This window comes from Rhinoderma darwinii, chromosome 3 (assembly GCF_050947455.1).
Source record: "Rhinoderma darwinii isolate aRhiDar2 chromosome 3, aRhiDar2.hap1, whole genome shotgun sequence".
In the NCBI taxonomy this organism is placed as follows: domain Eukaryota; kingdom Metazoa; phylum Chordata; class Amphibia; order Anura; family Rhinodermatidae; genus Rhinoderma; species Rhinoderma darwinii.
Window position 1 is genome coordinate 328409488 of NC_134689.1, and position 27552 is coordinate 328437039.

Consider the following 27552-nt stretch of genomic DNA (forward strand, 5'->3'; position numbering starts at 1 on the left):
TCAAAAACTGTAATTTATAAGAATATTTTATTAAAAGAGCAGTCATTTCTTAGTTATACCGATTTCTGGAAATTGGAGAAAGCCGATCTTGGCCCTAACCAACTTGTGTGTGTTAACCGCATGGCAGATTACCCCGAAACAGAAATAACTAACAAATAGCTGACTGCATGCTTAACAACATAACAGAAGAGGATGAATGAAGGGAACACAAAAGAGAGAAACAAAATGACTATTATGCTGTTACCTTGGAGCTCAAAAAGGGAGCTGGCATCTGTGGCAGTCTCAGAGGGGGCCTGTGTGATGGGTCGAAGGTAGGCTCTGTAGCCCTTCAAAATGGATGCCATGAAGCATAAGAAGGCTTCTTGAATCTCCATATCCAGCTGATGGAGTTTCTTTCCCGAACTGAGGTCATGATCATTCATAGCCAGTTCAAGCAGAGCATCATCTCTAGGTCTTTGCTGTACTAAGAGGAAAAATGTAAATTTATTGATCCACAATAAACACCCAAACAGGGAATTACAAGCTGTATGTGTGTGTATAGGGAACTTGCTAGCTAATAAAGTCCTGTGATCACAGCAGCATCGGCACTAGTTCTAGCAGGGGGAGAGGTGAGTGGTGGCAAGTGTAATGTCAGCTAGCGGGCTTTTGACATGTCATAGTGAACTGTCAGAAGTTTTGATCGGTGGGAGGGTCCAAGCACTGAAACCTCCACTCATCCCCAATACAAAGCAGCAGAAGTGCTCGGGTGAGCGCTGTGCCGCTACGTTTCTGAAAGGCATTTTCGAAAATCTGAGCCAGTGGTGTACAGGCTCATACACTTTTACGGGCTTATAGACTTTTTTTTAGTTACCCTTTATAAGAAGACAAGGACATATTTACATTCACTTAAGGGGCGCAAAGCTCTTTAAGGTCCAGTTCACATTAGCGTTCCCTTTCCGTTGAGGGGTTCCATCTGAGGTTTCCGTCGTGGAAACCTCCGACGGAACCCCTCAACGGAGAGCCAACGCTGATGTGAACAGGCCCTAAGGCAGAGACAGCATAGATTCAAGACCACACATCTTATACACTTACACTCTGCCAGTTGCTGGTACAGGTTGCTGAGTGTATTCAGGAGATTCTTGCAGGCCTTTTTAGGAAGGTTCTTCCAGGTGACATTCCTCTTACACTCGGTCCTATAAAATTACAGATACAATTATAATTCCAGCCATAAGCATAATTTCAAAATCAGACATGTACAAACATTTCTAACATTAAAATCATTAAAAAAGACAAACCTCATCGCCAATTTTGTTTACATTGCATCAATGTCTAAGTATCAATGTTTCATTTTATCTGGCGCCAGCTCATGGACCACCTGCACTAGCGCCAACCTTCTGATGTAATTGCTGAAGATAATCAAGCACAATGCATGTACTATCATTTATTCAGCTTTGAAGGTTATTGAATTATTAAATCGTTTGCTCCTGACCACCACAGAATGAATAGGAAGTAATCCACAATGACATTGTGCTCAACCATCAGTCTATAGGAAATTACTTAAGTCCGCCTTTGCTGGAGGGTTGAGGTATTTTAAATAACATGACAATCTCCTTTTGTTGTCGCACAGAAAGTTCCAATCAAGGAAGACTTACTGAAAGATGGTGTTGGTATCTAGGTCAACACAGCTGACGTCCGGAGGGGGCTCATACAAATCAAAGTAGCGAGAATCAATCCCCACAATGAAAGGGCATGGAGCACTTAGAACATCCGCTAGGGCCAAAGGGCAAAGAGGAATATATGGGCACGGCCAATGGAAGGGAAAAATCATCTTTATGGAGAAAAAAAAAAAAAAAAGATTCAAATGTTTTTGCGGCTAGTTATTTTCGTTAACAGTGTCATATACGCAGCAATGAGACAAAGATATCATACATGTCCAAAACTCATAGGCCACGATTCTCTGTGTATTTAGAGCCCAACTGCACTTATAAAAGCCGTTTTCTGTAATCTCACAATAAAACGCCGTACAGCAATCCTTCTGCATGTTCTCCCCCGCGATCAAGGATTTCCTGTATCAGTGACCACTCTGTCCATACAAATAATAGCAATAGCGGGTGTCCACAATCAGGACTAGACTGCATTCAGAAAGCTGTATATTAGGGGTGAGGCCACGGTTTGGATGATCTACCACTGTGGTGTGGCTGAAAATTGCAACAGCGAACGGTTTTACAGCGAGTCATTGCGTTTTTGAAATGTGTGTTCTTGGCCTAGCAGTTTTGTCAATGTATTATATAGAAGTATCCAGTTAGAATGAACATTTACCATTTAGGAACATTACAAATGTGTCATAGTTACAGGTTTCAAGTAATAGATTTCATTCTGGCTCATTGGAACTGGCTGCGATTTACATGAACTCTCTGCAATAGGCTCCTGCATGAGAAGTAGAATGGTAAAGCAGTGATAAGCTCCGCCACCATATGCCTCATTCACACACACTTTACAGGCTGGCTCAGAACTGCTGCATTTGGATTCAGGCCAGTGACAAGAGCCTGAGAGCAGCCAGTTAATGTGATGTAAATTAGACCGTGGATCATCTCAATCTGTTTCTAACGTTACCATGCAGGCCTTGCCAGAAATACCTGCGGGATCAGGAGCTGCATAGTATACGGATACTTGTACTGGCTTAAGGTGCTAGAACGATGATGTGGAAAACCAGGTTCATTATTATGGAACGCAAAGGGACAACTGAAGTAAAATCATTTATTGAAGGACTCGACTTTTATCTTTAATGTGCGTAATAATGCTCTGCAAGTAAATGCACTGGATCTTATACGTGTCAGAGTAAAGGCCCGCTACCACGGGAAGATCAACAGAATTCTGCATTAAGGATCTGCATGCAAATTTTGTGATATGCTCTGATATTGGATTATTCTGAGGTCATTGATTGAATTTGAGATGGAAAAGGACTTTGTGTGCTGCGGTGATTATAACAATCAATGCCGTCATGCTTAGTGATAACGTCTAATTGACAGGTCATAAACATAAAAAAAGGATAGTTGTGGAACAACCCCTTAAAGAAGAGACTATTTAACATTTTTATGCTGAGATAGGATCGCTCGATGTTACAGGCGCAAAGCCTAATGCTGTACTCCTTAGAGACTCGGATTCAGACAGTTCTCGTAAGCTGCCGTATTGTCATGGAGACCTTGTGAAGATCCAAATCACCAAATACATTGATGTGACTACATATACATACGTCTGCCAAGACCCGCTGCGTGGTAAGCAGATATCATGTTTGATGATTTGGATTCACACAGTCTCCATGACAACACTGCCCCTGACCGAAATCAGATGGGGACATAGTTACATAGTTAGTACGGTTGAAAAAAAGACACATGTCCATCAAGTTCAACCAAGGGATGACATGTTATCATCAGGATCTCTCAGGAAAACAGAATTAGGTTTCAAACCAGTAATTCTCTTTGGGTATGTCGCTTTTAAACAAATATCCAGGTGAGACTTGGGATAAATTAGATTAAAGGGGTTGTCCACTACTGAACAACTGATGACCTATCCACCGGATAGGTCATCAGTATGTCCAACACCTGGACCCCCTGCACCATTAAGCCACTCCATTTTCCTCCGGGTACCGGATGTTACGGCCCATTATTCGATGTACGGAGCCGGAAGCAGTTGGCTCCGTACATAGCACAGTGGCCGTGCTGCCGAACTGCAGCTCTGCTCCTATTCACTTGAACACTGCAGTACTGCGGCTAGGCTGCTATTCAGTGGCCGGAGGCTTTCCGGCATGTACGTCCGGTGCTCGCAGGCAGACTTAACGGTGCGACTTAACGGTGCGGGCTCCGGGTGTCGGACCCCCACAGATCAAGTACTGATGACCTATCTGATGGATAGGTCATCAGTTGTCCGATAGTGATCAACCCCTTTAACTTATTTTTGTTTCTTATAGAAATAAGAGCGTTTTAACAAAGCACGAACGTGAGTGAATTTGACTAATATAATACACTTACAGAGACCAAAGCTTCAGTTACACTGGTGAGAACAGATGGCCGTAAAGAATGGATGAGAATTTTGTGTTCTGTGACAGCAAAGACCAATAGAGTCACTGAATTCTCAGGGCCCAAATTCTGCAGTAGTGTAGAAAACTTCCCTCCGCTGTTCAAAACAAAGGTTTGTTAAAACAGGCCACACAAAGATAGAAGAATGCACAATCTGCAGCCATATAGCACCCAGCTGTTACATAGTACCATGTGCAAGGGCATTATTGACTGAACTATTTCCCTGTACTAAGTGCCAAATGCTCACCTGTTTGGCGCACAACCTCTAAAGTACAAACAGTAACACATAACTTTGCCATAGACTTACAATGGCTAATATTTCTCGCAGTAACTTTACAACAAGGCTATGTACACCTTTGTAACCAATTTTTTTTATTAATAAAACAATGTCTTATCTGTTTTTAAGCAAGTTTTAAATTCACTTTTATTAAAAACATTTTTTACTTTTTGCAATACAGCTTCTATGTATCTTGTATACATAGAAGATGAATTGTTCTCTCACAGCCGAATCAGTCAGTTCAGCTGAACTGACGGCTCAGGTGAGAGTGGGTCCTGCGTGTGTCTGACACACAGGATCCAGCTAAGGCCTTATTTACACGAGCGTGTTAAACGTCCATGGGAAGGCCGTTGAAACAGCGGTCGTCCCACGGACCTATGTAATTCAATGTGGCCGTTCACACAGCCGTTGTTTCAACGGACCGTGTGAAGGGTCCATGGGAATACAGAACATGTCCTATCTTTTCACGCATCACGCATCCCTCCATAGACTCCCATCTAATGGGGATGCGTGGCATCGCGTCCTGCAGCGCTGAGCACGGATGCACCTCGGCCGTGAAAAACAGTCGTTTTTCACGTCCGAGGTGCGCAACGCTCGTGTAAATAAGGCCTAATAACGATCTAAGTTCATAACTCAGCTAAACTGACGGATTCGGCTGAGAGAAAACAATACAGCTTCTATGTACGGTATACATAGAAGCTGTATCGTAAAAAGTAAAAAAAAATTTTTAATAAAAGGGAATTTAAAACTTGCCTCAAAAACACAAAACACATAAGACATTAATTTAAAAAAAATAATAATTTTGCTCACAAAAGATGTACATAGCATTTAACCCTTAAAAGGAAAAAACTAAAACGACCAGTTAATAAATTCAATAGAGCTGTTAAGTTGTTATAAATCTGTTCAGCTGTGGGTTAATTATGACCGTTTCTGGAAAGTTGGGTGACAAAGACCCCTGAATGGAAAATATGCCCAGCTTTTCATGAATACAGGAGCAGTGGAAGCCTAAGGCTACGTTCAGAAAGAGGGGCATTTTCCCGCTGTGGATTTTGCTGCAGGTCCTTGAATTTTTCCGGGGTTCACTAGCATTGTACTGTAATATGTTGTGAATTTTCGCTTTGGAACCCGCACCTAAAATCTGCCACCTTTGATTGTGGCCTAACTGGGTAACGTTACTGTTCAGGAGACTAGGATAGCAGGACGACAACCCCTGTAGGAGCTGTATTGGTGGCCATGTTTGTTGTTCCCACAAACAGATATAACCTGGTGTCAGTGACTTATATTAACTGAAGTGTTGTTTTTTTTTGCAATTTTCGTAGTAAATACTTCAAGGCTTTTGCATCAGATGTGACCTTGTCTGTTCATTAATAAGTTGCGGCATTGACCATCTAGTTTATGATTCAGACGTACCCACCAATACACAAGGACAGTGTTTTGATTCAGCATCTAGTGTTTTGTTCCATTCACCAATGTATATTTGCCCGATGTTCGACCCAGGTTAGAGTCCAGTTTAAGCTATAATACTATGCTTGTTTATTTAACGCTCATGTATGTCAAATTGTTGCTATATAAATGATTTAGCAAAATCTATAGCTATAATGGGACTAGGAATGAAACCAACAAGGGGCATTGCAGCGGAGTAATTAAATGAGGGATACACTGCTTCTGTAGTGAAGGTCGTGGGACCCTGCCAGGAACGGCAAGCTACTGGAACAAAAAGAGATAATTATTCAAGACTAATTAATTTTCCAGTAATTAAATATAAATGTCGCCGCTATTATGCAGCAGCGGAGAATGACAAATCACCGTCCTTTCAATATCCTCCCTGGTGCACTAATGAACTTCAGCTCACAGTCCTAGACTGGTCCTAGCGCTGTATCCCATGACAGACTGGAAGGAGAGACGTCGCACTGCGGGGAAGGAGGTTGCTAAAGTAACCAAACTCCAACTGTGCCGGGAGGCTTACAAAGCATGCCCGTCACATGACATCACCCATCACATTCAATTAGCTTTAGTGGAGCAGTATTATGCAATGCTGATCCATGGGAAGCTGGAATTCTACTAGTGCACCTGTAGGTGTCCGAGCTGGCACAGAATAACATGTACTTGCCTCAGTGGAAGCGGAGAGGACACAGGTTGGCTCAGGATCAGGGTATCGTGCGGGGACAGCTATTGGGAAAGACAGCAAATTGTGTTTGATCAGCAAAGCAAAAAGAACTGGATTTACATGAGAGGACAAACATACAGAGCAAGCAGCACAATAAACACTGGCTGTTATTATAATGAACATTGCAACATGATGAAGCAGAACAGCAAAAACTAATCATTCCAGTGTAAAAACGGCATTTAACCCATAAGTCTTGAAAAGTTTCTTCAACTAAAATGTATTCTACTAAAAGCAGGATAAATGCAGCATAAAGTGATCGAGAAATGATGTGGCGATATCCTGAAGACCTGAGTAACGGAGACAGACTGGTGGCTAGGAATGAGATGCCCGACAACCAAAGACCATCAGACCTGGCTCAGCTATTCAGTTGAAAGCTAAAGTGACACCGTCTGACAAAAGAAAAGGAGACAAGCGGTCTGGCAACTCTCACACAAAGTTTTGATGCAGTTGTTATTGCAGTTTTTGGTTAATTTTTTTTTCTTTTTAGCCAAAGCCAGAAGTGGATCCAAAAGGAAGGAAAGGTATAAAGAAGTGACTGGCGGATCTCCTTTCTTTTGTGTCTACTACTGTGTTTGGCTAAAAAAAACTGAGCTAAAAACTACAACAAAAACTGCATCAAAACTGTGTGTGATTCTGGCCTAAATGAGTTTTCCAGGACTAAAACAACGATGGCCTTTCCTTAGGTTAGATTGGTGGGGGTCCAATCCTGAGACCCCAATGATCAGCAGAATAAAGGGTCCACAGCAGTGCATTGAGCGTCGAGGCCCCTTTATTATTTCCCCAGCTGTTTACAGCTGCATATATAGCCAAGCGTCAGTGACTGAGTATACATTGAAAGGATCACAGCACTACAGCGAGCCAACAGCCCCACTCGATGATGCCGGTATGACAGGCGACTATGAAGGCCACTGAATACAACGGTCACATGGTGGTATGCCCCATTATTCGTGCGGGATTGAAGAGGTGAGAAGTGTTTTTTTTCCCAACAACTGGACAACCCCTTTAAAGTCCCACTCTTTCTTGCCAGAGGAATTTTAATGGAGGTTTATCCACGGAAACCCAAGTCTATATTTGCTGCCACTAATGCCACCAGTTATTTATATAGCTATACATTTCATTATTTGCCTTCAATAATTGTAATGAATGTTAAAACACTTTGATTTATTTTTACTTAAAGGGAAATTTTAGCTTCAGCAAATTAAGTTATTACATTTTCCAATATATTTTCTGTACAATTCTGACCACATCTCTACTTGTTGTCATTCAGTAGAAAGCTTCATGGTTTACTTTTAGTGGATAAAAAAAACCCCTCCAGGTCATGTGATAAACACACAGGTGCACGAATCGTTACAGAAGTTATCAGAGCGGTGTCTTACGGACACACAGCTGCACAGCTCGTTACAGTAGTTATCCGAGCTGTGTCTTATGGACACACAGCTGCACGGCTCTATACAGTAGTTATCGGAGCTGTGTTATGGACACACAGCTGCACAGCTCGTTACAGTAGTTATCAGAGCTGTGTCTTATGGACACACAGCTGCACGGCTCGTTAGAAACTTAGAACTAGCGATCAGTGGGTGGCCCTGGTCCCAGATTCTCTACAGTGTACCTCCGGTTTTTGAAAACGTAAGTTCTCTTCGATGGGGTCTCTCAGATGAATTGGGTCAGAAAAGCCGATTTAAATCCACCATGTTTCAATGTTGTTACATAAAAAAACAAAACAAAATAGATAGTCCAAATACTTTGTGAAGACGCTACAAATACCTTTTGTTTTTTTTTTTTTTAAGCTGTGAGGATTTATGTTTATTAGGTCTACCCACGATCCCAGTCTAAGTAAATGACACCTATAAAACGATTTAAAGGGTTTGTGCTATCAGTAGAAATGGCAATATATAAACTCAATATACATTTTACAGTAACTGTAAAGTATTGTTAAAAAAAAAAATGCTTCCTTGCAGAAATATGGTAATTTTCTGCTTGTAATAGCCCCCCTGGTGTTCAAATGTATAGGTCTCTGCACGTCATTCTAGAGAATGTCAGATGTGCATGCACAGTACAATACAGTTAAAGAAACAGGCATATCTTTAAGGCTAGACATATGCCTTACTTCTACATCTCAGAGTACACAGACTTCAAGCAATAAGGGTTAAAGCCATTAGATAACCTCCTCACCAATCCGTGCTGCTCTCCTCCTTATCAGGGACAGAGATAAGAACTATCGTTAAACACTTCACTGCTTGTGCTGATCTAATGGCTTTTTTTCCTCACTGCTTGCAGTCTGTATACCTCTTACTACCCATGCTGGGCTTTCTGTCTGTTGGTTTCAATGATAAGAGCAGAAGGTCTCTGTAGATCATACTAGTAAAGCTCTGTTAGACGTACAGAGACCTATACATTTGAACACCAGGGGGGGCGATTACAAGCAGATAATTACCATATTTCTGTGAAATATTTTTTTAAAAATAACAATACTTTACAAAGTTACTCTAAAATGTATATTGAGTTTATATTTTGCCATTTCTATTGATTGCACAACCCCTTTAACACTTTTAAAGAGGCTCTGTCATTATAAGTGCCCTATCTCCTATATAAGGAGATCGGCGCTATAATGTAGGTGACAGTGACGCTTTTTATTTAGAAAAACGATCTATTTTAAACCACTTTATTAGCGATTTTTAGCTTTATGCTGAGTTTCTTAATGCCCAAGTGGGCGTGTTTTTACTTTCGACCAAGTGGGCGTTGTACAGAGGAGTGTATAACGCTGACCAATCAGTGACCAGTCAGCGTCATACACTCCTCTCCATTCATTTACACAGCAGCATCGCGTTCTTACTAGAACACGATGTGCAGCCACATACACAGACATTAACGTTAATCCAGTGTCCTGATAATGAATACACGACCTCCAGCCAGGACGTCATGTGTATTCAGAATCTTGACACTTCTGAATCTTTTCTGTGAGATTTCCAGCAAGGGAAACGAAATCTCGTTTACATCGTAATCTCGCGAGATTACGCGTGGCTTGCTGGAATCTCACAGAAAAGATTCAGAAGTGTCAGGATTCTGAATACACATGACGTCCTGGCTGGAGGTCATGTATATTCATTATCAAGACACTTGATTAACGTTAGCGTCTGTGTATGTGGCTGCACATCGTGTTCTAGTAACACGATGCTGCTGTGTAAATGAATGGAGAGGAGTGTATGACGCTGATTGGTCAGCGTCATACACTCCTCTGTACAACACCCGCTCGGTCGAAAGTAAAAACATGCCCACTTGGGCATTAAGAAACTCATTAGCATAAATCTAAAAATCGCTAATAAAGTGGTTTAAAATAGTTTTTCTAAATAAAAAGCATTACTGTCACCTACATTATAGCGCCCATCTTCTTATATAGGAGACAGGGCACTTATAATGTGGTGACAGAGCCTCTTTAAGTATGGATTGATCAGTGCTGACACAGAAGTAGCTGTCAAGATTGGCTAACATTTTAGTCCATGTAACTTTGTAAGTGAAGATGATTTACCTGTACCAATATTCTTGGCCTCTGAGGAGAAGGGAATGGAACTTTGTGCATGAAGTGGGAAATGTGTCTGGACGAGAGAAGGGAAAGGTAAAAAAAAAAATCACCAACATGAAATATCAATTATAATTTAAAGCAACAACCATTTTTTTAAAGAAAAGGAATCCAGTAAATCAAATACACTAAGCATCCCCCTTTAAAAAATACAGGGCAAGGACCCGGCTCACACAGAAGGTCTGAGAGATGATACGCAGCAGACATACAGTAAGTAATAGTTGTTCAGAACAGTGTGTATTCATGTGAGCAGACAGAACAAGACAATGTGGTGAATTATTTACAGCCTCCGGTAAGGATAACTTACTTCTCTATCGGGAGCACGTGAGGTCCGGAGATGGAATAACGATAGAGGAAAGTGAGAAATTTCTTGAACGCATCAAAGAAAGGCCAGTGAGACAGGAGGCAGATGCACTTGCTGACATGGATGTTTTTAGAGGCGTCCAGCCTTTCCTCTGCGTTGTTTGCCAGTCCTAATTGTGATTTTTGTTTATCAGTCAACTGCTCATGACAATATGGCTCATAGAACTGTATGGCCCCTCCATACACCTAGAAGTAATGAAGTTTGTGAAAATCTCACAAGAAAAAAAAAAAGCCAAAATAACTAGAACAAAGATAGGTTTCACAGCAGAGTATCTGAGGATATGCGGCGCAGATTCTGCATGGAAAAATCCACTGCAAATCACAGTACAATACAAACCCCAACCACACGTAGCGGAAAACTTGAGCACACTTAAAGGGTAACTAAACATTCAAACTTGTGACATGTCAGAAGTTTTGATCAGTGGGGGTCCAAGCACTGAGACCCCGATCAATCGCTAAAACGAAACTGCAGAATTGCTCGGGTGTGCGCTGAGCCGCTTAGTTTCTGATCAGCTTTTCTCGGAAAGCCGATGTAGCGGTGTACGGACTCAATAGAAAGTCTATGGGCCCTTACACCGCTACGTCGGCTTTCCGAAAAAAGACGAATAGAAACTAAGCAGCTCAGCGTTCACACAAGCGCTTCTGCCGCTTCGTTTTAGCGAATGGTGGGGGTATCAGTGGTCGGACCCCCACCAATCAAAACTATGACGTCAGAAGTTTGTTTCCCTTTAAGAACAGTTCTCTCCTCCTTCCCAGATGGGAACAACAGACTCAGAGTTCCCATCTATTCCTTCCTTAATAAATGGCTACAGCCATGCCAAGAAACGTTGCACGCAATGCAACAAAACATTGTGATTCCAAGTGTGACAAACCAAACTCGGTTGTGCTACATATATAGATCCTTATGAATGTATCCATAGGGGGTGTAGGGGGATAGCATATACAGTGCTGATGAAAAGTATTTGCCCCTCACCTGTTTTTTTCTATTTTTGCTAATTTGTCCAATTTAAATGTTTCAGATCATCCAAAGACAACACGAGTAAACACAAAATAAAGATTTTAAATGATCATTCCATTTATTGAGGATTTATTCAAAACCTTTATCACCCATGTGGAATAGTACTTGCCCCCCTAAGGCCTCCTGCACACGACCGCATGTCCCTTGTCCTGCATCCATGTGTCATCAGGACTCACGGATCCACAACAATTCACCAGTATTGGCGAATCCGCAAATCCGGACTGTAAAATGACTTGTCCTGAGTTTTCGCGGTCTGAATTTGCGGCCCCTGCTCGGATCCATGTAAACCTCGGTTGTGTGCATGGGGTCATAGAAAAGAACGTGTTCGCAATTTATCTGCAAAAATGTGGACAAATTGATGCCACAATTAGCACGGTCGTGTGCATGAGGCCCAAATGTAATAACTGGTTGTGCCACCCTTGGCAGTAACAATTGCAACCAAACATTTGTGATAACTTGCGATGAGTCTCTTACATCACTATGGAGGAATTTTGGTAGAGTCTTCTTTGCAGAATAGTTTTATTTTGGCTACATTGGGGGTTTTCGAGCATGAACTGCCTGTTTAAGGTCTTGCCACAGCATTTCAATGGGATTCAAGTCATTACATTGATTCGCCCACTCCAAAACGTTACGTTTGTTTCTTTTGAGTCATTCAGAGGTGACTTTCTTGTGTACTTCAGTTCATTGTCCTGCTGCATAACCCAACTTTTTTTTTGGGCAAGAGCAAATGTAAGGCGCAAACCACTACTGACCAAAAAGAACACAGGTCTCCCATGGACGCCCAATGTCCTTCTTGTTGTGGAATCGTGGAAATTGACCTTAACTGAGGCAAGTGAGGCCCGTAGTTCTATAAATATTCGACTGGGTTCTTTTGTGACCAACTGGAGGTTGACGCGCTTCTGATAAAATTTTGGTAGGCCGGCCACCACTGTTCTAAGTTTTCTCCATTTGTGGATAATGCCTCTCACAGTGATCCACTGGAGTCCCAGAGATTTAGCAATGGCTTTGTAACCCTTTCCAGACTGGTAGCTTTCAATGACTTTGTTTGGCATCTGTATTTGAATCTCTGTAGGATGTGGCATCATGTGCGGCTTTTTCAGACCTTCTAGCCGGCTACACATTGCCAGACAGGTTCTAATTAGGTGATGTTTATATTCATCAGGTCTGGAAATAATCATGTCTGGTTGTGGGTAGGGAAATTGAACCCAATTTTCTTTTACATTTATCTGGTTGATTTAGTAGCATCGGGGGCAATTACTTTTTTCACATAGCATCAGGTAGGGATGAAAAACTTTTGTCTTTCAATAAATAAATTAATCATTTAAAAACAGTATTTTGTGTTTACTTGGGTTATCTTTGTTGTTTGATAATCTGAAACATTCAAGTGTGACAAGTATGCAAACATAGAAGAAATTGGGAAGGGGGCAAATACATTTTTACAGCACTGTGCAAAAAAAAAAACAACAATCCCCCACACCCTGCAGCAGCCATCCCACAGAGCAAACTTGTATTACAAAAAGTTGTCATTTTATGTGGGAGACAGGCGACCATGATGTCTGGTCCACCTGTACCCAAAGAAAAGAGGATAGCAAAAAGTTCATCTATACCTAATGTATATAAAGCCATTACTGGAGGAAGAAAAAGCTGTAACCCAGTAAAATATACACGTATGTGTCGTGTCCTAATGTCTTGTACCTTTTCAGCAGATGCTCCAGTTAAAACAAAGGTAGAGAAGACTGGAAGCGGATAATTACTATTGGACGGCCAGCATTCTATGGTCGCCCCCATGGGCAGGCAGAAGAGGGGCACAGACTCTGGCAAAGGAAAGGACTCATAATCCTCTTCTGGATACCTGCATATCAAACCTACAAACAAAACAAATACACTGATCACTGTAACACAATTACAGCTTTATAACCAATTCACAATTCTCCATATTTTTTAAAGGCTATTGCTGGGATTGACTGAATTAACCGGTTAAGGACTAGGCTGTTTTACAGCTAAATGACCAGAGCAAATGTCACAATTTTGCTATGCGCTTCTTTAGATGACTATAACTCTGCAGGTGAATAAAGTTCATCTTTGAATTTTACACTCTTTTTAAAGGACAGATAGGGCTTTGTTTTAGTGCCATTTGTCAGTATATATCATTTTTATTTTTTTCTCTAAAGTGGGCAAAATTGGAAAAAAATGCAAGAATTTAGCAATTGCGCCAGTTTATGCTAGCATTTTTCACACACGGTATGGACCACGGACAAAATTAATCTCCTTTCACATTCTTCCACTTCTCCCGTGCATGGGGATACCAAATATGTGTGCCTTATTCACTGTGCGGGCATGTGCCAGGGCTTGGCATAAAAGGAGGCTTTTCGGCCTTTTCGGTCCAGGAATTTTGCATTTGATTTTATAGCCGCATACTGTTTTCTGGGGGGCGTAATGCTGCTGAAACATTAGAATCACCCCATAAATGACTTCATTCACACAAGTAGACCCCACAAGGTTTCCTTCAAGGGGTTTATCATATTTTTAGCAAGTCCAGTTTTCTTCTGAAAGTTTCTTGAATAAGATGGAACAAAAAAAAATCAGCTATTTTTTAGCAAATGCGTCAGTTTAGGCTAGTATTTTTCACATACGGCATAGACCACGGCCAAAATTCATCTCCTTTCACATTCTTTCACTTCTCCCGTGCATGGGGATACCAAATATGTGTTCCTTATTCACTGTGCGGGCATGTGCCAGGGCTTGGCATAAAAGGAGGCTTTTCGGCCTTTTCGGTCCAGGAATTTTGCATTTGATTTTATAGCAGCATACCGTTTTCTGGGGGGTGTAATGCTACTGAAAGATTAGAATCACCCCATAAATGACTTCATTCGCACAAGTAGACCCCACAAGGTTTCCTTCAAGGGGTTTATCATATTTTTAGACAGTCCAGTTTTCTTCTGAAAGTTTCTTGAATAAGATGGATCAAAATAAAATTAGCAATTTTTTAGCAAATGCGTCAGTTTATACTAGCATTTTTCACACACAGTATAGACCACGGCCAAAATTAATCTCCGTTCACATTCTGCCACTTCTCCCGTGCACGGGGATACCAAATATGTGTGTCTTATTTATCACATAGAGAAGTAGGAGGGCGGACGATGGAAGAAGATTATTTCACAAATCGCTTTTTTTCAAAGCTGGTTTTACAAAACTCAACAGAGTTTCTATAACACTTCCAAAATATCTGCTCTTGAAGCAGAAATCCAAAAATATTTATCTAGGGGTATAATGGGAATTTATTTTTTGGGGTTTTCTAAAATAAGAAATTGCAGGTTTATGCAAATGGAGCTCTCCAGCAGATGAACTTTAGAGAATATGCAAACATGACATCCACCCCCCCCCCCCCCATTCCCTCCCTCACCCTTGGAGTAAAATCAGGGGAAAAATAAAAACGTAATGTAGGGCAAATATATTTTCAACGAATTAACTAAAATCTAATAATGCAGAACAGTGTGGTATTTTTTAAAACATGGCTCAATGCACAGGCCTGGTTGCGAGGGACATGAGGGACAGAAATATCGGGAATCTTTGCGGTGCCCGTCTTTTGTGCAGACGCGGCACTTTTTCTGGGGGTTGCTTCTGGTTGGTGTTGGGGGAATCCGACTGATGAAGTGTCTTTCAGTCAGTCGCGTGAAATCCTCAGACTGGGGGCATTCTCGGGTGTCCTGAACATCAAAAATGAGGCCTTCAATAATTTTTTCCTGGAAATCCAGGTATGTGTGTCTGCCTCTGTTTTTTTTGTAGAGCACAAATGAATTGTGGATTGCCACCTGTAACAAATAAATGGCCACTTTTTTGTACCAGGTTTTAGTTTTGCGTTTTACTAAATAGGGCTGTAAAACCTGGTCGCTTAAATCCACCCCCCCCCCCATGTACTTGTTATATTCGGACACGCTCACTGGTTTGTGCTTGTCCGATGTTGCCCCTCTTTCCCTCACTGCCACTGTTCCTGCGGTATGAATCGTGCTTAGCACATACACGTCTTTGCGATCCCTGAACTTGACCGCCAGCAATTCCTCAGATGCATAAGCACAGGAGTCCCCCTTTACCATGCGCTTCCCCACTAATTGCTGTGGAAAACCAATTCGGTTTTTGCGCATGGTACCACATGCCCCAGTCCTTGCAGCATGCAAATGCCTAAACAGGGGCACACTGGAATAAAAATGATCGCAGTACAGGTGGTACCCCTTGTGAAGCAGAGGCTGCATTATCTCCCACACGATCTTACTGCTGGTGGAAAGATCAGGGGGGCATCCAGGAACATTTATTGTGCGGTCCCGCCCTTCATAAATCCTGAAGGCGGTGGTATATCCTGACCCGCTTTCACACAATTTGTAGAGCTTAACGCCATATCTTGCCCTTTTGGAAGGTAGATATTGGCGAAAGCTAAGTCTGCCATGAAAGTTGAGGAGGGATTCGTCCACACTTACATTCTGCTCAGGGGTGTAGAGTTGCAGAAATAAATTATTCAGGGAATTTATTAGCGGTCTTATTTTGAACAACCGATCCCGGTTTGCATCGGTACTTGGGGGGGCCTGTGCGTTGTCATTGAAGTGGAGGAACCTCATCATTGTCTCATAACGAGACCTGGGCATTACTGCAGAATATACTGGGGTGGCTTGGGCGGGTCTTGTTGACCAGTAAGACCTAATGGAGGGCTTTTTGACAATACCCATATTTAGGGTGAGCCCCAAATTTTTTTTTAATTCCAGCAAATTGGTGGGCGTCCAATCTCTGGCATGGGTGGATGAAGGTTTCTGCCTTATATATTGAGTGGCATATAAATTTGTTTCGTGGACAATCTGATTTAGGATGTCGTCCGTTATAAATAAATGGAAGTAATCCATTTGGACAAAATTTGTATTGTCCACGGTTATGCCAGGAGTGGCAGTAAATCCGTGGATTCTAGGCCCAAAAGATGGGGCAGGTGCCCATACAAGAGCCTGGACTGAAGGGACCAGGCTGTCCCATGCTACAGCGCTACTTGGCCCTGCGCTTTCAAGTTCTGCAGTTTCAACTGCATCAGGGACAACGTCCCCTGAAGATGAACCTGAAGTGACGCTGTCATCGTCACTACCTAAAACAGGTTCCATCTCGGACGCCATCTCTGATGCGGTCTCCGACTCAGACCACAGCATGGCGTATGCCTCCTCGGCGCTAAACAACTTCCTCGCCATAACGTAACTAACAGTAACTAAACAAATTGTTTTTTTTTAAAATATAAAACACACAAACTAACTGGTATATATATCTACACTACCGCTAACAAAAAAATAAACCGCTATTGCTATATATATTATATATATGTGGATATATATATAATTATATACTCCCTACCTGCCTATTCTAATAGAATAAAAGATAGAAAGGTAGATAGATAGAAAAAAAGATAGATGGATAGATTGTATAGATAGATAGAAATCTATCTATACAGAGTGTTTTAGAGTGTAACTGTATTTTTTTGTAACTAACTGTAATCTTCTGGCAGCAATTCTCCCGAGTCTCTTCTTCTCCTCAAACTGAAACAATGTTTGAGGAGAAGAAAAGAGGCAGGAGATTTACTGCCAGAAAAGTCAAAATAAAACAAATGTGGTCGCTGTGATAGGTTTTCACAGCGACCACATGTTCAGGGACCATCAGATTGGTCCCTGATACTCTGCCCAGTGCCCAGAGCTGTTGGTAACAGCGTGGGCACAGGGCTGTGTGCACGCGATCGCGTGCACACTGTTTTCTATGCAGAAATGCATGTGATCGCTGTGATTGGTTGTCACAGCGATCACATGTTCAGGGGCCAAAAGATTGACCCCTGACATTCTGCCCAGTGCCCATGGCTGTTAGCAACAGCCAGGGCACAGAGCTGTGTGCACGCGATCGCGCGTGCACAGTCTCTGAAGTGCCGCCGTAAATAGTCTATACGGCGGACTTTAGAGACCCTGACCGCTGGCCGTATACTTACGGCCAGCGGTCGGGAACCTGTTAAAAACTATGGAAGCCTTTGAAGTCAATTGTTTTTTTTTCTTTTGTTATTTTTTTTTTTTTTTAAAGAAAACTACGCATTATGTGATTTTATGCAAGCTTTCAATAGGTTTTTATTAAAAAAAAGTTCCACTTTTTGATATACAGCTGCATACATAGAAGCCTTATATTGCCGTCAAAGCTGAATTCGTCAGGTCAGCAGGACTGACGGCTCCGGTGAAAACTGGTCTTGTGTGTCCGCACAGCTCCGGAGAAGATTTTTATAGGTATTTACTCAGATTCCCCTCCCCAGTAATTGAATCGCTAGACACATATGCTGCTCAGACATCCAGGAAAGCTGTAAAAGCTGTAAAGGCAGCCATATTGGTGATCACTTTTCTTTAAATAAAAAAACGGAATGAAACCTAAGGCCCGGTTCACATTATGTTTTAGCACCAGAAAGGTCCTTTTGGCCTCCTACAGTATACCGGTATGGAATAGCATAGTAGACTATGCTACTCCATACAACCGGATCCTGTAAAGAAAAACCTATACTGTGCGGTATATGTTTTGTTCTTTTTAAACATGGGACTCTATGCGTAATGTATGACACTGTATGGCATATGTCACAGGCATCAATGAAACATATATACAGCATGAGCATTTCAACAGCTTTTCATTACATATTCATTAAACAGATACTATTATAGTCTATGGGTAATGGATGCCACTGTTAGGCGTTCGTCACAGCCTACGTTTAATGTATTCGCCGAGATTTTCCCGGCAGATACATTAAACGAAGGCAAAAAATGTGATGTGAATGGGGCCTAAGGAAAGCAAAAGTAGATAGATCCGCCCGCATAACAAAATACACATATAATCTTATATCATTTAAGCAGATTTATAAATCAGTTGTACTAAAGTTACAGCCCAGTATTTCAGAAGCAATCACGGATAATAGGAACATTCCGCTCATTGACAGTAACCATAGGGAATTATCTCGGGATAGTAAAAAGGCTTTGGCACCCACTTCGTTAACAGTGTAATTGGTGCTTTGAACTTCCAAAATGCCTTTATGATGGTCATCAACCAAATATGCTGCTGGCAAAGGAACAAAACCAAAATGAAGGGATTCACATTGAGTAACATATGGAATGAGGTCCAAATGGGTTTTAACCTGATCCTTACCAGACAGCTGGATTATACGTAAACTTTTTCTCACGGCTTAACACAAACTATCCACTTAGTCATGCGGCACATACAGACATGTGTTATTTACACATAATATATGGCAGGAGACGCTGCGGAAGATCTGTCAAAACTCGATTTATAGGAAAGTCTCCTCTTTAGGACTTTATTTTTTATTCATGTGCCTGTTCAGAGCAAATGTAAAGTACCGTGTTGAGAATAAATTGAAGAGCGTTTAAAGGGGTTTATGTATATAAGGCTTTTTCATTGTAAAACAAAAGGTTCTCTAGCTTTCAAATACACAGAGTTTCAATTCCTCTGAATTTTCAAATCAATGCTTGCGGTCAGTGATTGGAAACCTTCTTTATTACGTTCAGAGGCTGAAAACCAATCTTGATCATGTACTACTGCTCAACACAAGAGAAAACTCAAGGCGCCGTGAAATGGGAATAAGGCTCTGTTCACATCTGAATTACGGCTTCTGTCATAATGAAAGCCACAATGCAATTCCGAATCAGTCATAAGGCATATCCAAATGGCACTTAATGGACCTCACCGATAGCAAGAATAACGCTGAAACAGTAGTGGCAAGAATAGTGCTGCAACTGCCGACAGAGCCCCTGAAGTAGTTGTGAACATTACACTTTTGCTTTGATTCTTGCACAACCATAAAAAAAAAAAAGCAACAAAAACACAAAGAATTTACATTCACTGACAGTAGGCAGAGATCTTAAAGAAAGTTGAAGAATTCTTCATTCCCTTAGGGCTTATTCACACGACTGTAGTATACGTCCGTATGACAGCCGTTAAAACGGCCGTCACACGGACGCATGTATTTCAATGGGGCTGTTCACACGGCCGTTGTTTTAACGGACCGTGTAAAGGGTCCTTGGAAAAATAGTCCTATTTTCTTCAGTTTTCACAGATCCCTCAATAGACTCAAGTCTATGAGGGATCCGTGATAACCGGTCACGCACGGGTGCAACTTTGACGTGAAAAACTGCAGGTTTTTCACATTTGAGTTTGCACTCGGTCGTGTGAATCTAGCCGAACAGTTATTAAAGGGTTTATTGCATAAATCAGTTTCATACCAAAAGTCCAGAAATGCTGTTAATAGTTTTCTTTAAGTAGTATTTCCAGAATATTTTTTTTTTAAAAACAACCTTTACCACCTTTCTTTTGCTCCCATGTGTCCCCCTGGCGGCTGCTGCTAATCTGTGCTGTTCTGGGAGGGGCTCTAAGCAGAGTCCGTCGCCTTCCCCCTCTGATATAGTCCCTTATTACTTCCACTGCAGAAGGAGTCTCCGCAGCTTTACTGCCATGCTACTGCAGACGCTCTGCACCTTTCCTGACAAGCAAGGCAAAAAGCGATTTCTTTTGGCTGCTCTGCAATGAACAGAGGATCATTATGCAGAGAATGGACTGTGGGAAGAGTGACCACCAGCACTCAGGTCATTAGGTGGACGTGCACATTGTTATACACTTTGAACACCAGGTTGCGCTATACTATGTTATAACTCTTCACACGTGTTTTTAACAGCATGTAAATGGCAAACACTGTTAATTTTTCATGATCTATACAATAAATAATAATAAACGGTTGAACACCACCTTTAATCTTCATTTACAAAAAAAACGACAGAAAATCCATTTCTATAGCCACGTCCGTGCTCACGGCTCTAGAGAATAGTGCTGTATATATAGAAATTAAAGCAAGCAGATCATCCTTAAAGGGGTTTGCCCATCAGGGCGGGACCTGTATCTATCTGACATTTATGGCATATCCTGTGGATATGTCATAAATGTCCCTGATGGGAAAACCCCTTTAAATATCACCCACACATGGTATAAAACCATTCCAGCCTACTTTCTCAGGGTGACACTCACGCATTGGCAGGATCAAGGGATCATGCAACATGACCACGGGCCCATATTCTTCCTCCGTGTACCTTCAATCATAGGAAGACAAAAACAAATCTTCCATTGGATGTCGTGATACACTTCTAGTGGAGTTGTGCTTAAAGGGAAGAAAACGTTGCCTTATGGAGTCACCAAACAGGAGCGTGCTAAGTGTCTATGGTTCTGTAATACAGAACCGTAGGGAGTCAGTGTGCCACCACACAGGCCTTACTAAGCAAAGGATGTACCATTTTTTGGCGCAAAATATTAAAGGAAAAACAGTGTATAACATGTCTAGAGATCCGCCAAATATATCACTATTTTGATAAATGCATTAAAGTACGCGGTCTAGTAAACGTGTGCATCCTATGATAAATTAGACCTATTATATTACACAGTACAAGCCCTACAACTGCTCTCACAATTCGATGGCGTTTAATATAAACGTAGTACCACTTTAATATTGGATTGATAATTACAACATGTATATGGCCAACATAGAACTGAAAATGACTTACCAGCTTTATAAGATACTGCATTGGCTTTAACAACTGACTTTTTGTAACAGAGGTACACTGCTGAGCCCCACTGAAAAAGAAAAAAAAGATACTAAATTATGTTTAAAAAAAATAACAAATTTTTAAAAAAAAGGGGACATCCACTACAGTCTCCCTACTATAAATAAATCAGACTTGGTAATTATTATATAGAGCAGGTTCTGCGGGCGGCAGCTGCTAAATCTCTATTGTTCAACTAGGAAAGATCCAATCTACAGGTTTATCTTTAGACTTTCCATCTATAGCGGGAGGATTTGTGGGCAGAAACGTCACTATTATTAGCCTTAGTTGTGTATCTGCTTGGGAGTAATATGAAGCAGAGCTAGGTGTTTTTTTTATTTCCTCCTACATATTTCATTTATACAAGCTTTGGTATTTTTTTTTTTTATTGCGGTTTTATATTTGCTTCTATAGGTCAACAGAAAACTACCCAAAAAGAATGGCCTGTCCACAAGATATACTTATGGGGACTCTCCTGGAATCAAAACTATACTGACGCATTCCCTGGTATACCAGCTAATTGTTTCACTGCCTAGTTAAAAATAAGACCCCATTCACATTTGGCTGCAATGGTGTGGCTAATATACACGACATTTATATATACACACAGTAAAAATAATAATAAAAAAGAAAAATGCAGCAAACATGTAGTTTTTTGTTTGCATTAAATACCAAAAAAATTCCAGGAGGGACATGCTACCACAGTGTGCTTAGATTTGGGTATTTAAAGATCTCATCATAAAAAAAAATTATTTTTTTTTATCCTGAAGGCGAAGGTCAGATGATCGCCTCAGGTCCAGTGATCAGATTCAGAAACCCCTGAAATCAGCTGAATTTATTGGGGGAGTGGCTGATGCAGGGGAAACGTAGCCTAACACACCAGCCATTCAAATAAAATGGAATACTTAGAAATTTGTCAGTAGTTCCCCTCTATGTATGGCTCATAGAGACAACCCCTTTAATAAATTATTTTACACACATAGAACTACTAGCTACTGGGTAAAAAAAAAAAAGACTAAAAACACAACCCTAAAACATTGAATAGTTCCCAACATTAAAAAAATCAAGGGGGGAGGGGGCAGCACTATCTTGAGTGACAGGACACTAATTATCAATAATATATATATATCATTGGAGAAATGTAAAATGTTCTTTTAAATGTAGTGGTTAAGTCTTACCATGCTGCTATTAAGATTGTTTTCCACCTTACAGAAGGTATGCGGCGGAGTCTCCCCTTTGCTGGGGATGATTATACAAATGTCAGTAACAGCCAAGGTATTCTGCGTCATATTTTCGGAGGCTCGTCGGTAGGTAATGTATGCTTTCTGTGAGGAAGTGCTACTACTTATATTGGCAGGACGTCCATTCGGTGTAGTCTGGATGATGTGACAACCCTGTTTCAGCCTCTCTTTCCATTCATACAGGACCCTGAAAAAGAAAGCTTAGAATTACTGCTCTACATCCTGAGAGGCTGTTGGATGGCACTGCCAAACTCCTCTGGAAATGAAGTTCAAGCTAATTTATACCATTTTAGACATAGCTGGTTGGCATCAAGCCTTCAATAAGGTTGGCAGGCAACAATTTCCCCCAAGGTTATCCAGATGGTGTCATCTCCTCAGACGGGAAGCGTCTTTTCGTTTTACTTCTCTGCTAAAGCGTGTAACGAATTATATGGTACAAGTAATTTTCACTACTTCTTACATACCGCTACGTATACGAAAAAAAATCCTCCAGTTGTCCTCTTCCACCAAGTTTACATATTTTATTTTATATTGCTCAGTTTGTGGGAAAGCTGAGTGACAAACAAACAGTTTGGTCAACATAACAACAACAACCACAAGGGTAGTAACTTTCCTATAACCCTGGCTGGCTTATAAGAATTTACTCTAATACAAGAAATGCTGCATTAAATGTTATACGAGTATCGGATCATTATGGGGGTTTCCATATTGATGACCTATCCTTATACAGGTATTCAATATCAGATCAGTAGGGGTCCGACTCTCGGAACCCTCACCAATCAGCTGATTGTAGAGGCCACGAAGCTCTGGTGAGGGCTGCGATCTCTTCTTTGCTTACCAGGCACAGTTCCGTACAGTCGGTAGTGCCGGAGCCTGCTGCTGCAGCTCAGTTCCATTCTCTTGAATGGAACGGACCTGCAAAAAGCTGCACTACCAAGCACACCCACTACTGAATGACAGAGTTGTGCCTGGCAAGCAATGTAGAGGTCACAGCGCCCTGGCCCCTTTAACCAGCCTTTCCAATGGGTTTTTACTAATTTACATCTCAATCCGTAACTGAGAAATACCACAATTGACAGTATTCGAGTAAGTCAACTTTGTATCTTTGTTAAAATGTGACTGTTTAGTAAGGCTCGGAAGAGGTAAGCAAGAAGTTAATATAGTTCAAGAAGTGTGAATCTACAATAGAGGAAATAAAGCACAGACGAATATGCACACGAGAGATTTCCATTTACTGTATATGATAGTTGGAAAGCAGAAGCAAAACTACAGGACTACAGAGCAAAAACATACTGGGACAGATAGACTACTAGGTCTGCGTATAGAATGTGTCCAAAAATGCGCCAAATTTTGGCAAATATGGTGCATTTAATTTTAGACCAGAGGTTTGCACCTCACTAGGTAAAAGGAGGAGAAAAGTGTGACATGCTCTAAACTTATCATACAGCATGCACCACTGTGATAAATTTGGTAGATCTTCTGACTGCCTGGTCTAAGTTGAAAACTATGTAAACCTGTGAAAGCGATTTTTATTTCTTTTTTAAATAAAAAGGTCAATCAGTAGGTTTTGTGAAACGTTATAATTCGTTTTTATTAAAAATTATTTTTACTTGTTGAGATACAGCTGCTTTGTATTCTGTATACAGAGCGGCTGTATCTTACGCTGAATCCTGTACCCGTCAGGCCTGTGGGATTGACTGGTTCAGTGTTAGATGGATCCACCTGTTATCCGTCACATCTAAGTTCATAACTTAGATGTGATAGATTATAGGTGAATCCTGGATGACCTGCTGACACTGAACCAGTCAGTTCTGCGAACCAGACGGATTCAGGTCTTAGTGCACAATACAGCTGCTCTGTATACAGGATACAAAGCAGCTGTATCTCAAAAAGTAAAATGAATTTTTAATAAAAACTTATTATAAAGTTGCACAAAACATAATTCTTGACCTTATTACAAAAAAGATAAATAAAAATCGCTTTCAAAGGTTTACATTGCCTTGAACACCGTCTAAAACTTAAACAGCTTAGTAAATCTGCCCCACTGTCGTTTATGGCAGAACTGGACAAATCCCATTTTAGTTTGATTTCCATTAATGTCTATGAAACCTAAGTATTGCAACTAGACAAGTTAAAATCGGCTGTTCAAGTGGTCCAGTTGGCTTTTGAATTCTACGGTTATTTGTCCATCCCTGGTACATACTATAGAAGTGTGGCCAAAATATCAAAATAATATAGTTCAGCTTAAGTTCCTTTAATTTTCCATCCAGGCATTTCTCGATTATTTTGCTCTACTACGCAGTAAATATGCTGGTTGTTATGCAGAAGTAAAAGTAATGTGTCAGTGAAGACTGAGGAATACTGCACTGCATGTGTCGTCCCGTCATCCTGTTCATGAATCAGGAGGCTCAGGATGAAAAGAGATACAGGTGCGGATTAAACGTTAGTCACACTGATTTTAGTTGATCCTCTCTCCCATCTCCTCTCTCTCTTTTTTTTTACCCCATCAGAAATCACAACATAAAGAAGCCTAGGGAAAGAAATGTTTGGGAATGTTACTTTTTTTTTACAGACTAATTTTGGCTCCTATTCACACCTAGTAAGAACAGAGGATTATCGGCAGAACACATAATACTTTTTTTCAAGCAAGGGATATAAGTGAATGTTCCCAGATAATACATTGTATGTATCCAAAACAGAATCCATTGTAAAGAGAGAGGCTGGGAAGCAGACACAAGGACTAATGTGTCATTCTGCCCACCCAGATTCATCGCTCACAATAGAAAATCCTGATATTACGTGGACTCACCCCAGATCGGTTAGTGGTGGCTTGTCTCTTCCTCTCCTATAACACAAATATATCTGAGGGCCTCGGATGCTGCCATTATTGAGGTCAGCTGATAGGCCAGTCGGGGTAGTGTCCATACAGATATACCCATGAGGCACCTCTTCCCCAAGGGATTTAATGATCACTGTAATATCCGTGATTGGTTCCTTTGGTTTGGCTATTTTATGGCAGGCATCATTAAAGTGGATTTCCTCCTCAAGTGGTTTGGATGAATCTGTTAATCCTGCAACGACAAAGTAGTCGGCAACACGAGGTCCTTTGTCTTCCATCATCTTCCGCGTTGGGATGAGACAGCTGAAATCACAAAGGGAATAGTAAATGTTATCATCCCGTTTAGTAAGACTGCGCGAGATAATACAGAAGAATCTATAGCACTTAACATGTGGAGTAACTTTGTAAATACGTTGCTTCACTTTTATCTACTACCGATTTGAGTTATATGATGTTTTCTTCTCCAATAGTTTAAGAGCTAAATTCACAATTCTGCTGATTTCCGGTTACCTGAGAACAGTGCATTGTGGGAAAAGTTAAAGGGGGGTCACCCGGGATATTATTTTTTAATTATATGTATTAAAATAAACTTCCTCCCTCTGGTATCCACAGAAATGAGCGCTGCTGCATGTAAATATTGCAGCACTGCTCAAGCGTGTACATCAGATCTTCCCTAACAATAAGAAATGAGATAACCCCTTTAACCCCTTGGCGCCATCCGCCGTCCATTTATTGTGCAGTAATCCTGTCATTGAGAACCAGCGTCGTAAATATACAGCACAGTGATGTTTTTATTACTTAAATGCTGCGGTCAATTCTGACAGCTGGCCTCTCCCGGCAACGGCCTAGATAGGTGATAACTCAAATCTCGCCCGTTTATCCCCTTAGATGTTGCAGTTAGAATTGACCAGGGCATCTATGTGATAAAAACAAAAGGGAGGCGACTTTGAGCGCCCATCGTTAACCCCCCGCAACACGATTGCAGGGGCGACAGATAACTATGGCAGCCAGGGTCCTAAAAAAGGCCCCATGGCTGGTATACGTAGTTGCCTTCTAGGCTGTGCCTTAGCCATGGCCTAATATGTGCCTGTCAGTTTTTCACTGACAGGCACTAATGCGTTACAAAAGGTATTCCAATGCATTATTAGTTCAAAGTAAAAGTCCCCTAGCGGAACAATAAAAAAAGTGGAAAAGTTTAATAAACGTTGTTTGAAAAAACAAAACATAAGAGACAAAACAAAAAATATATTTTTTTCCCTACAAATAGAATTTATTAATTAAAAGTGATTAAACATAACAAAAAGGAAAACCTATACGTATTTGGTATCCCGATGGCTTTATACTGCTGCAGGTCATTACACTTAACACATTATTTATGCCACATGGTAAATAAGATAGAAAAGAAAATAAAAACAAAAAAAAAAAAAAAAAAAATCACAATAAATGGCAGAATCATTTTATTTCTATTTTTTGTATAACCACAAAAAAAAATGTTTAATAATGTTAAATGCTAAGGCCCCATGCACACAAACGTGCTTTTGCAGCCGCAATTCCACCGAAAATCCACGGGAGAATTGCGGCCCCATTCATTCCTATGGGGCCATGCACACGACCATGGTTTCCACGGTCCGTCCCTGTCCCTGGAGCCCGGACCGCAGAAAGAACGGACAAGCCTTATTACGGCCCGGGCACATTGAAAATAATGGCCGCGGCCATGTGCACAGCCCGCGATTTGCGGGCAGGTCGCAGCTGACATTCCGTGGCCGGCCAACCCGAAAATCACGGCCGTGCACAGGGGCGTAACTAGGAAAGACTGGGCCCCATAGCAAACTTTTGACTGGGGGCCCCCCCCTCCCCTGGGTGTCACACAACCCCCCCCCCTTGTAGATAGTGCCTTTTTTACAGCCCCCCCTGTAGATATCTAGAAAGGGGGCTGTATGGCGTGATCTACAGGGGGGGCTGTATGGCGTTCTCTACAGGGGGGGGCTGTATGGCGTTCTCTAAAGGGGGGGCTGTATGGCGTTCTCTACAGGGGGGCTGTATGGCGTTCTCTACAGGGGGGGGCTGTATGGCGTTCTCTACAGGGGGGGGCTGTATGGCGTTCTCTACAGGGGGGGCTGTATGGCGTTCTCTACAGGGGGGGCTGTATGGCGTTCTCTACAGGGGGGGCTGTATGGCGTTCTCTACAGGGGGGGCTGTATGGCGTTCTCTACAGGGGGGGCTGTATGGCGTTCTCTACAGGGGGGCTGTATGGCGTTCTCTACAGGGGGGGCTGTATGGCGTTTTCTACAGGGGGGGGCTGTATGGCGTTTTCTACAGGGGGGGGCTGTATGGCGTTCCCTACAGGGGGGGGCTGTATGGCGTTCCCTACAGG

At 41.6% G+C, this 27552-nt stretch overlaps 1 protein-coding gene across 8 annotated transcripts in view; it reads right to left on the bottom strand.

Moving 5' to 3' along the window:
• The window catches only part of DENND4A (DENN domain containing 4A), a 136470-nt gene that overhangs the window by 36428 nt on the left and 72490 nt on the right, over window positions 1-27552 (bottom strand). For all 8 annotated transcript variants that reach the window (XM_075858304.1, XM_075858300.1, XM_075858307.1 and 5 more), the window contains 11 exons: window positions 25149-25481; window positions 22277-22526; window positions 21060-21129; window positions 13153-13322; window positions 10384-10625; window positions 10026-10092; window positions 6443-6501; window positions 4008-4152; window positions 1632-1807; window positions 1072-1172; window positions 245-463 (listed from right to left, as the gene is read on the bottom strand). In XM_075858304.1, coding sequence (XP_075714419.1) covers window positions 245-463; window positions 1072-1172; window positions 1632-1807; window positions 4008-4152; window positions 6443-6501; window positions 10026-10092; window positions 10384-10625; window positions 13153-13322; window positions 21060-21129; window positions 22277-22526; window positions 25149-25481 — 1832 coding nt within the window. The remainder of the gene's footprint in view (window positions 1-244; window positions 464-1071; window positions 1173-1631; window positions 1808-4007; window positions 4153-6442; window positions 6502-10025; window positions 10093-10383; window positions 10626-13152; window positions 13323-21059; window positions 21130-22276; window positions 22527-25148; window positions 25482-27552) is intronic.